Source organism: Durio zibethinus, chromosome 6 (assembly GCF_047325235.1).
Source record: "Durio zibethinus cultivar Kanyao isolate XHJ-2024 chromosome 6, ASM4732523v1, whole genome shotgun sequence".
Taxonomy (NCBI): Eukaryota; Viridiplantae; Streptophyta; class Magnoliopsida; order Malvales; family Malvaceae; genus Durio; species Durio zibethinus.
The window spans coordinates 29,165,088-29,178,015 of record NC_143167.1 but is presented as its reverse complement, the minus strand read 5'-3'; the positions used below and the strand labels follow the sequence as shown (position 1 = coordinate 29,178,015).

At 31.2% G+C, this 12,928-nt stretch overlaps 1 protein-coding gene and 1 pseudogene across 2 annotated transcripts; both read right to left on the bottom strand.

Annotated features, from left to right (window-relative positions):
- Positions 1-1,922: 1,922 nt before the first annotated feature.
- On the bottom strand, positions 1,923-6,066 carry LOC111285691 (GRAS family transcription factor family protein). Its single transcript, XM_022875259.2, has one exon. It carries the CDS (start codon positions 3,592-3,594, stop codon positions 2,401-2,403), a length of 1,194 nt encoding a protein of 397 aa, XP_022730994.2. The 5' UTR covers positions 3,595-6,066; the 3' UTR covers positions 1,923-2,400.
- A 142-nt stretch (positions 6,067-6,208) lies between these two features.
- On the bottom strand, positions 6,209-8,084 carry LOC111285692 (GDP-fucose transporter 1 pseudogene; annotated as a pseudogene). Its single transcript, XR_016343009.1, has one exon. The product of XR_016343009.1 is annotated as a GDP-fucose transporter 1 pseudogene (transcript).
- Between the last annotated feature and the right edge of the window lie 4,844 nt (positions 8,085-12,928).

Here is a 12,928-nt window from a genome sequence, read left to right as displayed (position 1 = left end):
AATAATCATACAATCACACAAATAAATAAATTAATAATCATGCAATTAACAGTGTAAATCATATAAATAAACATGCAATTAAATGTATAATCATATAAATAAAAATATATAAACCATGCAAACAAACATGCAATTAAATATATAATCATGCAAATAGTAATATATAAACCATGCAACTAAATATACAATTAAATATATAATCATGCAAATAATAATATATAAATCATACAAACAAACATGCAATTAAATATATAATCATGCAAATAATAATACATAAATCATGTAATCATGTAAATAATAATATATAAACCATGCAAAATATGCAATTAAATATAAAATCATACAAATAAACATGTAATTAAATATATAATCATTCAAATAAACATATTAATAATCATGCAAATATATTAATAAATCACATAAATAAATATATTAATCATGCAAACAAATATATTAGGAAATAAATTATCATGCAAATATAATATTAGTCATGCATATTTATGCAAAAATAAATACCATGCAATAAATATAAAAATAAGAGTAAGTAATTAAATATTATAAAAGTTATGCAAAAATCACAAAAAAAAGCAAACATTAACTCAATAGATCACAGGTTCCAATAATTTTTTACCTTTCAAAAACTGATGCTTACTATTATAAAACTTAAACTTTCTTCCTAGAACTTCAACTAGATTTTCTTGCAAAATTTTTTCTTTAATTGCTTCTTCCTTGTTAATTCAAAACTTTACCCATTTTTTTTTTCTTTTTAATGACCTCTATTTGATGTTGAAATCAATTGTTGTAAGGTCACTTTTGATCACAGATTCAAGGTTCTTATATAGGGATTAAACCCTTTTCGATTTGAAAGAAATTAATTCAACCGAATTTATGATTTCTTTCCAAATTTTATTTTGTGTAATCTTCCTTTTTTTCAATATATTGAGTCCAAATTTTTTTCAAAATTATTCATCCATTAAAGTTAAAATCTGAGATAGAATCCAATAGTTGAATTAAATTTAAGATTTTTCATGCAAAATCTCAAAATTTTAAAATTTTTTACCTTTTTTTTACCAATTGACATTGACTTTTTTGACTAAAAATATAAAAGTTAAACAAAAAATTAAACTAAAAAACTAAAATACAAATAAAATTTAGGGTTTAATCTTTAAGCTCAAAATTTACTTTTTCAATTAAAGTCTAATTGCACAATCAAAATTAAATTTTGAAACTTAATGAAATTCAAAAAATCCCTAGACAAAATGGGATGTCTACATCTTACACGTAACCGCACTCTTGAATCTAAATTTTAGTTTCATAGATTATAATCTACTATTTAAATATACCTAAGTCAATCTTGAAATTTCTCAATAAAATAAGATAGATTCAATTAGATGATCAATCACACCTAAATAAAAAATATTTGTGGTGACTTTTAAAGTTTATGTCTAACGATAAGTTTACAAATTTATATATTATGACACCCGACCCGACCCTATCTAGTATATATATAACATTTTTTAATTATTTATTTAATTTTATATTTATATTTAAAAAATAATAATTTATATTTAAAAAATAATATTTTGTTGATTTTAAGTCAAATTGGTACTATTTTATATAATATCGGATCAAATTAGATTATGATATAAAAAGTTAAAACAATTATCGAGTTAGATCAATTTCAAATATTATAAATATAATCGAATTCGAGGTGAATAAAAATCTGTCCCATCTTGATTCGTTGCCGTCTTTACTTTTGATGCTACTAATAGAATGCTTTAATCATAAAATTAGAAATGTTAAAATAGCAATTTAGAATCAAATAAATATGAAGTTAATTGAAAATTTATAAAATAAAAAAAATTTTACTGATTTGAGGCTTTCGACCAAAATGAAATTGTTGATTGCTTGAATGCCTTGGGTAATTACAGTCCATCAAACTTAATCATTTGTTCTCTGATTTTTTCTGTCTATATTAGGAGTTCAATTAATTGTTAATTACTTTCTCCCCTAAATTGATTCTTCCATGTGCCCACATGTTATTGGCCACATTAAATTATTCTTTTTTACGGTCCTGTCATCAATTTCATATTTCTTCCTCTCTTTTCTCATTGTTCGCATATCGGTCATTTGAGACTTGGCCCACACGGTTCAGATTTTTAGGCCCATTGTGGAGACATCAGAACCCGTAATTATTGTGTTAAAAATTTACAAGAAAAGTTTCCTCAAAGTCAGGAACTTGTTTTTCTAGCAAAGCCATCATTAAAATCTTACAAAACCAGAGCTAGTACTACTAATCTTCGTATAAAACCAAACTGGACAAAAGGGCAAAAAAAAAAAAAAAAAAGAGTGCAACCCTGGAGCATCGATCCTCTTGGATGCTCTTAATCTAGCAGCCGTCTATTTCCTACAAGTAGATCCTGTCAAGGAAAGGCCTGAGGAGAATGTGATTCCAGCCAGGTTAGAGCCCTTCATCTTGCAATCAGGCAATGCCACCCAAGTCCAAAGACACCTCTCTTTGTCATACGTCAGCCAAATAATGTCCCATAAACCCTCAAAATTTGACATCAAAACCGCCCTAATTACCCCATCTCTTGCCTCTAAGCACCCTATCATGACCCCATACGGCTTCCCTATTTGCTTCATCGTGTCACTTGGAACATTTGAAACAAACTCCCAATTCCCACTATTTAGGCTTATATCCCACATTTCTATGCTGCTTACCATCTTCACCCTCTTATCCATGTTGTCAACGGCCCTCGATCTTATGACCATCATGTGTCCATCACCGAACACATGTCTCCGATCATTGGTGTTCACCCAGCTGAATGCAGTGGATGATTGCTGCCCTCCGTTTCCTAATCTTGGCCGTAGAATCATTGGTGAGTTGTATTCAGATCCAACGGCAACCACCAAGCTTTCATAAGGTCCATTAAGTGCATTGAGAAACATACAATCTTTCCCCGGAAAGTTTCCACAAATCTCTCTTGCTTCAGTGGACTGCCACTTTTCAATCTCTGAATTGTACTCAAACAGAACCGGACGGTTCTCCACTAACTCAACAAACATAAACCGGAAATGACCCGAACCGGATGATTCTGGTACCAACTTCATCCCTGATCTCCTCCACGAGGAAGTCCCACGTGGACCCAGTGGACATGGAGGGATCTTTTTAACTGCCTTACTAACCAAATTAACGGCAATAACTGCCTTTTGAGTATTGGAAGCAAATAAAAAAACATTCCCACTCGCTGTTAATAAATAAATATCTTCACCCGGATAAAAAACCACTTGTTTCATCAAATCACCAATCGAAATCTTGAACCAACGGTTGGATTGATCGGAGAAACCATGAATTGCCGCGTCCTGACGCCAACGTTTCTTGTAGACAAACAACCAAGTGGCTGACCTTGATCGTAGGTTGCACTCCCGGATAAAATTTTGGTCGGATATAACATAAGCAAGAAACTTGTTGACTAATTTCATGCGAATAATTTCGGGCAAAGCTAGGGAGAAGAGAATGTTTTGTATGAGCTCCGAGGGAAGAAGGCAGAAACCAAGTGAGTTGGTGTCTGAATTTTGACATTCATCCATGTTTTTAGAACAATAATTTGGTCTTCAAGTGTTGCAATTTATATATAGTGGGGGTACTTTCAAGCATATAAGTAAAATATAAAGCAATGATGAGCGTATTAATACGTAGTATTCAAGGGAAAAGGACAAATTGTCCAGCTAGACTTCCCATGCGGATTGCGGATGGCGTCATGGTCGGAAAAATGGACGGTGGAGATGGTTGACAAACTCGAATAATTTGATTGGAAGTCGACGTTTTTGATTGTCTTGAGTGTACAAAAAAAATGAGAAGAAAGTATTCAACTAAGCCAAAGGTTGGGAGTATACATAATTCTAGCACTTAATACCATATTTATTTGAGAGAGGTGAGTCACGCTGCCGATGTGATGAAAGGGAGGCCTAAGTATTGCACTACAGAGAAAGGGATGGCTGCTTAATTTCGACCTATTCACCAAAAGCATTGATGTTCGACCTGTGCGCCAAAAGCATTGGCTGCTTAGGGACAAGGGTTTTCTTTGGCAACTAAACCTGTCCCTTATCTATGTTACAGCTGGCGTGGCTATGTTTCATGTTGAGTCAAACCTAGGCTGGGTGGGTTGTTGTGATGGGGCTTGGTGTTTTTCTGGTGAGGTGCAATTTGAGGGTGTCAAAGAGGACAGCGTAATGATGGCTAATCAGTTGCTTTCTTGTAACCATTTGGGGTGCTGTTTTGGGATTTGGCAAGTGGGCGGACGCTTGCCTACATACAGAGCAAAATATTTGAGTTAAACGTTGGATATGAAACAAACTCCTAGTACGTATAATCGGTGATAGAGTATAGATCGTGCTTCAAGTACTTAAGAGATTAACCTGAGAAAGATGTTTTGACACGAGAAAATATGTAGGCTAGGAAAGAAGATTTAGAAATGCAGCTTAGACGGGTCAAACCGGAAACAATTACATCTATTGTGGTTTTTTTGGGGGCATGCAGTTAGGTTTTGAGTGGTGGATGAAAGAAATTCACACTTCAATTTCACGTCCAACACAGTCTTTATAAAAAACTATGGCTTAACCAGCTAGTCACCATAGATAGAAGTTGGCGATTGTTTCAGGGTCATGTGCTTTAATTAACAATTTAAAAATAGCTATGGAAGTGGATTAGTTAGAACAACAATCTTTCCGAATTATTAACGGGTGTTTTCTTGAGTGCATAACTGCATGTATTATCTACTCAAAGGGTTTTAGGCATAGGGATTAAGGTAACCAGGCTTCCTTTCTCCGGCAACAGGCATCTCAGGCACACAGAATGCAGCCAAATGCATTTCACTAATTTCATTACATATTGCAAGGCAAACAAGTTCCTACAGATAGAATCCTACTCGAGGACTTGCACATCACCCAAACAAAAGAAAATGATATCCACCCATGATAGGATTCTTAATCATATAAAATTTGCAAATATTCATCTTCTGCAGAATGCCTATTTACCACAAATGAACTTAAACAAAATTGAATAAAACTTCGATGCAAGCTAAAACCCTAGGCAAATAGGAACAGCATCAATTCAGGGTTCTCATATTTGATAAGAAAGCATCTAATAACAACTAAAACTCATCTGGGTGTCTGTGCTGAAAGCTTAAAGAAATAATGAGAAAAGGCAAGAAGCAAACAGAACTCGGATAAACTAAAAGAATAAGTGGTCATTGGCCAGTGATCCAGTCTATCATGTATCATGTATGTGTGACTAAGTGAACTAGCAAATTCCCAAGACCAGTGGTAAAATGGTAGACACGGTATCAAAGAATAAAAATAACAAAATAGTTCAGCAGTGGCTGATCTTAGTGATGAATCAATGGCACTTATTGCAATATGCTGATCAGAACATGAGTCAATCACATGAGACGTGGTGTCTTCTTCACTACCGCACCACAAATCAAGCTTGCCTCAATTCAAGTTGTAAGACACGTGATAAGTCTAGAGTTCAAGATATGACAAAGTTTTGTAGTCTACTTTCTTTCCTCCTTTTTCAACTGGGGGATACTATGTTGGTATTAAGAATCAAAATGCGGTTAAATCAGATAGATCCTTAAAACTAATCCGGGACCCTATAACTGATAGCAACATCAATATCTAAACCAAGGTCATCAGAATTAAGGGTGCAAATGATACATCAATACTAACAAGTTACTTGGACTCAGCTTGGATCAAACTTGAATTCAATTTGGTCATTGTCGAATTGACCTCAATCTCCAGCAACTCGACTTATCAAGCAACCCCAATTAGAGCATCTTAATGACCACCTCGAGTAACTTGTGAATCTAATTGAGCTTTTATATTTTAACATATATTTTTACTATTTTTAATTAAGAAAATTATTATTTTACCCTTATATATATCAATTTGAGTTTAAATATAAATAATTGAGCTTGGAATCAAGCTTAAGAATTGAACTCATTTTTATTTAATAAATGAGCCTAATCGAACAAGTTCGAGTAGCTTGATATTTATCTTGAGTTGAGCTTAGACATGAAAATTAAAACTCAATCAAATTCGAGCCAAGTTTCGAGTAGCAAATTTCATGTCGACCTTGAACTTTTTACTGTATCAACTCAGCTTGATTACACTCCTAACCAAAATATCTATGAGCAAGGAAAAGTAAAGAACAAACAACTAAATACATATTCCTCAGTTCTGATGAGCCAAAGACCATACATGGAAAAATTGCAACCACTAGTACATGAAGCAACAAAGAATGCCACAATATTGTCACTAATGAACCCGAAGCACAATGATTTATAAATCACCAAAATGCTAAAGGGCTAAGTGCCAATCATGTTTAAATTCTAAATACAGGATTGCACACAGAAAATGTGCTTCCAAATGAGGGATACCCTAGATTCATACATCCCAACACTCTTCTTAGCAGCTAAAACCATGAAAAATAAGAAATAATATTGCTCATACAGAAGCATGTTTACCAGAGACACTCTTACCTTGATTCTCTTCAACATCATCATTCCTATTCTCATCACCTGTCTTCCTGGATGCTGTTAACTCATGTGGCGGTCCAGTAACTGACTGCTGATAAAGAACCCCTCCTGCCAGTGTGAAGAGGAGGCAAACCAAACCAAAAGGAGTAGCATGCTTATCCCAAATCAACACATTGATCACAACTGTAAGAAACTTATTAACCACACCAGTAACAGTAAATGCTGTGGCAGAGATTGCCCTCCTAGCTGCGAATCCAAAGAAACTAATAAGCAAACCAAATAAGCATGACAAAGATACTGCAGTAAACGCCACAGGTTCAAACCAATGCCCAGCATTGGCTCCCAAAGCAGCAAAAACCTCTCTGTATTCTCCAGTCAAAACCCAAAATATGGGTGCCATCATCAACGATAAGAAGTTATTGTACAACACAAAACCCCAAGTGTTCAACCCAAGATTCATCACCATATGTTTAATATAAACCATCTCAGTAGTAATTGTCACCAAATATGCAAACGCCCACGAATATGCAGTCACAGTAAATGCCGAATCAGTGGCCACATAGCCAACAGCACCACCCAGAATGATCAAGAGAGACACAAATGTTAGCTTTGATGGGCACGGTTGCCTCCTAAAGGTCGTATCAGCTATGGCAACCAAAAGGGGTGTCAAGGATCTAAACACTACAAAAGTATCAACATTCGCATGACGCAGAAGATTGGTGTTTGTGAAGATTGCAAGGTAAAAGACAATAGCAGCAGGCAAAAACTTCTTGGCAATATCCAATGTGAAAGGATCATGATGTAAAAACCCAAGCTTGCCCAAAACCCAGACCCCTAAAGCAGAAGTTAAGTACTGCAATGCAGTTAATAAACCCGGATAGTTGAATTTGGTTATTGCAAATTTGTTGATAACAGCAAGTAAGCTTGAACAAAGTGCATAACCAACTACCAAACTGCTTGTGGCATAGTATTGTCTACTGGAATCAAATCTAATTGGTGACATTTTACTTTTTCCCCAGAGGATTCTGATTTTATGTTAAAAATAACAAATAACCAGAACCTAAAACCAGTAGATCTCAAACAAAATTGACAACGGCAGATGCATCAGTGGGGAATTATAAGAGATCGTGAAGCAGAAAAGGACTTCATGGGAAGAAATGGGGATGTGGGCATTGAAGAATTAAATATTGATCTAGACAAATTAAATAATAAGAAAAGCAGATTTAAAAGTAAAATAAAGAAATTAAAACAGATAAAATTGAAACAGAGAAGTCACCGACAAGGAACAGGAGCAGGGAGATGTTGGAGAAGCAGAGATCAAAATGAATGGTTGTTTGGAAGAGCTAAGGCGAGGTTTTCGGACGCAGAGGCGTAGGGGTGTAGTATCAAACAAATCTGCGTGTTTGATTTGGTAATATCCGTAACAGGGAGAGCAATGGCGAGGGAGGCACTGCTTTCCCACGGCTATACGCTTGCAAAAAAATTCAACGGGAAAACAAGGACGAAGTCAGACTTCAGAGTGCTTTGAACGTGTAAGGGGTTATAATGGTTCGGATGATTCGATTTTTTTTATATTATATAATATTATAAAATTTTAAAATTTGAGTTGGATAATTGAATTTTTATTTTATTTAAATTTTATTTAATCGAATTTTTTTTATTTAGTTTGATTTGATTTATTTATTTTTAATTTTTAATTTATATATATTATTTTAATATAAAATTTTAATATATTTAAGTAAAATTTCTTATAAAATTATTATTTTTATTTTATAAAAATTTAAAATATATATAAAAATTAAAAAATATATAATTTGAATTAATTTGATTTTTTTATTTTTTATTTTTTATTCAAAATTTAATTCACACTTAATATATATATTTAATATCAAAATTTAATGTGAATCAAATAATAAAAAAATTAATCCAATCTAATTTTTTAAATTTAAATTAATTTTCAAATTTTTTATTTTTTTTCTCACTACTTAATAGACCTATACGACCGCATCTAGGAAGGACAGTGAATCGTAACGGAATGGTTTAGCAGTGGTAAAAATTTCCCATTTTGTATATAGATTCCGATCGGCAAGTAAAATTCCGCTAATTAGGGCAATATTGTTAAAAACAAAATGCTAATGAAAAAATCAAAGTTCCAAGAACATTTCAAATCAATAATTACAATTTTATATTTTTAAATTATATTTATAAATAATTAAATGATGAAATTTATAAAATAAAATATAATTATGTTATAATATACAAACTCTTCTTTTGTAATCCGATTAATGAAAAATTTTTATTTATTTAAATATTTTTAAGAAAACTATAATTTAAGGAAGGAAAATTCCAATACAGTCGATTGGAATTAAATTTTTGATAGAGAAAGTGGGTCAAAAGCAATTCAAGCATTTAAAACACAGTTTTCTTTTTAGCCCTTTTTTTTTTTTTGGTGGCAATGTAGAGCCCATTACTGATTACCCTTTTACGGACTTGCATGGTGGAGCCCACTTTATGGGAACTAGAATGGCCCACACTAGAGCTTTTGCAACGTTTGAATCTTGCCCATTTAGTTGCCCCAACTATAGCCCAACCAGGTCTTAGCTTTTTAAGGTAATATATTTTAACGATGTGATTATTTTAAAAATTATGATGATTTAAACATGTTTATAAAATTATCATATTGATAAACACTTGATGATTTAATGTGGTAGTGATTTTAGATCATTAGGAGTGATCAAATCACTATTTTGAAAAATGATATAATTTCTATAAAAAAAGATAAGAAATTTTTATTATCGAGATGAAATAATATATAAAATTAATAATAATCAAATTTATCCATTTAACATGTAAATTAGAGATTTGATTCCTCTTAAAATTTTAATTATATATATTATAAATTCTTGTGTTTTCAAATTAATATTCATTATAAAAAGTTGAAAAATAATTTATGTTTTTTTTTTTTTTTACTTTTTCTAATATTTTATATATAATATAATGTCTTTGTTTTTTATTATGATTTTAATAGATTAGTTTTGTTTTCTAATTCAAATTTTTTTCATAATTTATATTATAAAAATTAGTTTACTTAATAAATATATATAATAATTTAATAATTTAATTATATTGATTATAAAATATTATTATGTTTTATGAATTATTATATTTAAACAACATTTAAATTATTAAATTATGTAATTATTACAATAAATATGGTTATTTTAGTACTTTTAAATAAAATAATATTTGATTTTTAGTAGTATAAAATACAATGATTTTTAATTTATATGAATTAATAATGGTTAATCAAATAAAATGATTTCAAATCACAAGTGATAAAATTACCTTGATGATTATATTATCATTGTGATTTTAAAAATGATAACAAATGCAATTTATTTAACTTTTTAAGATATTAAGATATTACGTGTATAAATTCTTTTAAACTCACAATTTTGAATTAATTGTATTTTTTATATCTAAAATTTGGAAAAATATATAAATTAGCATCTAAAAAATAAATTGTATAATTTGCACCATTACTGTTTAAACAATATATTAATTTAATTCAATTTATAATATTGTTAACTTAACTCATTTATATGATATTTAATCAATATAATTTTATTATATTAATGTTATTTGTTAAATAAAAATATTTAATATTTAATAAAAATCTTCATATGGATGTTACATGACAAAAAATATGATTCTAAGCTTTTTTTATGGTTCAAGTAAATTTAAAATATATATTTTTAATTTATATTGAAAAAATTATGTTGATAATACGTGTGATGAACTTATAACTTGATAATATTTATCAAACTCTGTATATATAAATTAATATACTAGCAAGATTAGAGTTTAAATTAATATGATATATATTTTAAAAGTTTATAGTACAAATTATACATTATTTTACATTATTTTAAAATTAAGGTGTAAATTATATATTTTATTTATTTAGATACTAATTCATATAAAATTTTTAAAATTTAAATACAAAAAATATAATTAACTCTTAGTAATACAATCGACTACATGCATATATTATCTAAATTAATTCTCAAATGAACTGACCCAACCAAAGTTATATAATAGGCTTTTAGTTAACTGGAGTGGGCCAACTACTTGTTATTATTAACTAGTTAATTAAACAGCTGTTAACAGTGCACTAAATTATTTTTAATTACATACTATTTAGTTACCGTTTGGGGAAGGCATAATTCCGATATATAAAGGACATGGGAAAGAGATTGTGATTCATTCGGCCATTATTGAAAAAGAAATTCAATCTCTCTCTCTTCCTCTCTCATTCTCTCTAGTCTTTATCTGTTTCTATCTTCCTCTTCAATTTCTTATTCTCTTTTCTGTATTTGCTTCTATTTTTAGTCTACATCAAACTTCTATCAAACAAACAACATATAATGTGATTGAAGCAAAACTTAATGGGTACTTGAAATATGTGATTCATTTTTGGTACATTTGATGAAGTTTAAACAGTCAAAGGGTATTCAAAATTGTGAACATTGCTCTGATGGTATAAAAAAGGGATACTGCCTCTTGGACTTCAATTATATGTGGGCTCGCAGTTACTGGGGAGACAAGCAAGGCACTTGAGTTATTTTTGGAAATGAAACGAACCAAAGAAAAACCTGATGATATCACTTTTATTGGTGTTTCAACTTTTAAGTGCTTCTAATCATGGAGGATTGGTTGAAGAAGGTCATAGGGTTTTTGATTCCATGTCAAAAGTGCATCTGATTGAGCCAAAGTTGGAATATTATGCGGGTCTGATTGACCTACTCAGTCGAGCTGGACTGTTAGCTGAAGTAGAGAAGTTGATAGATGATATACCAAGCAAAGATAATGAAACCATTGTTCCACTTTATGGTTCCTTGCTTAGTGCTTGCAGGACTTATGGCAATGTTGAGATGGGAGAATGAGTGGCCCATCGGCAGGTAGAAATTGAATCAAGTGATCCCAGTATTCATACACTTCTGGCCAATATCTATGCCTCTGCTGATAGATGGGATGATGTAACAAAGGTTAGAGCAAAAATGAAAGATCTTGGAGTAAAAAAGGTTCTTGGCAGTAGCTCAATCAAAGTGAATGGTGCAATAACTTGACAATGAAACAGTCTCTTGGGCATATACTGCCGGGGATTGCATTGGCATTCTAGGAATTTTCTAGAGTTGCTCACTGTTATTTTTCTTAGCTGGGGAAGAAGCATGAATGAATTCTTAAAATATTTGCGAGTAGGGGAATAAAGTTGCTTTTACATCAAAGTTTTCATGAAGAGATAATTGGACTGCTGGTTGGGTATCTTGTTCAAGCAGTTATCCAAACAGTTTCGGGGCAAGCTTCAACATTTCTGTCAGAGTGACAAAGGAGAAAAATAAATATTAAGTACATTTAAATTTGTTCAAAGAGGAGACTGCGAAGGCACCCACATCATTCAGCAACTCCATTAGGTTTCCAACAGAATCATTTCATTCATCTTGTTAAAACTTAGTATCAGATTTAGATGTACCTCAATATACTACAAAACAATACATCTTGTTCATATTCTTAAGGATATCTCTTTATCCCGTATGTGTTTTTAAAAGTTTGAAGTAGTCAAATTTTCTCCCTCTCATTCAATTTACTTCTTAGATGGAGAAATATGAAAAACTGGATTTTCCAGCATGTTCCATACACTGTATATACTCCCCTAGTATGTTGCTTTTTGACTGAAATCTGAAAACTGTTTTTTAACACTTGTACCATTGATCTAGTTTTAACAGGGACATCTATATTAAAAACAGATTTTTGTTAAGATTTTTTTGCAAATCTCGTTTGAGTTCATCACATATTGTAATGTTTGGTTATGAATTTCTTTTCAGTGTTATATGCTTATATTCATTAAATTGCTAATATTCATGGATCTCTTAACAATTGTCGGCCTTTCCTAGTAGGTATCTTTCTCTTTTCTGCTAATATGTATTTGAAGATATATATTTTCTAGGTGTAATTTCTTTAGTAACATTCGTACTGTAGACTTTCAAATTAATTCTGATAATAGCTGTATGACACTAGGATTCATCTATATAGCTCACCTTTCTTCTTTATTTCTGAAAAACTGTATTGCCTAGGTCTAACACATTCCTTTTTTACCTTGCTTCATGATTTCAAGGTTGATGCCCTAGTATAATAGGGTTAATTCATTAAAAAAGAAGTACTTTCGCCAACATGGCCTTCTAGGATTGAGTCTGCACATAATGTGGTAGACACAGGGTCGTCTTGATAGGGTCTTGCTAGATGGAAATTAAGTCAATTTTTGAGCTATATTTGAGTTACCGTACGTCTTGCTGGGTTTTGTATGAGCCATCGCAACAATATAATAT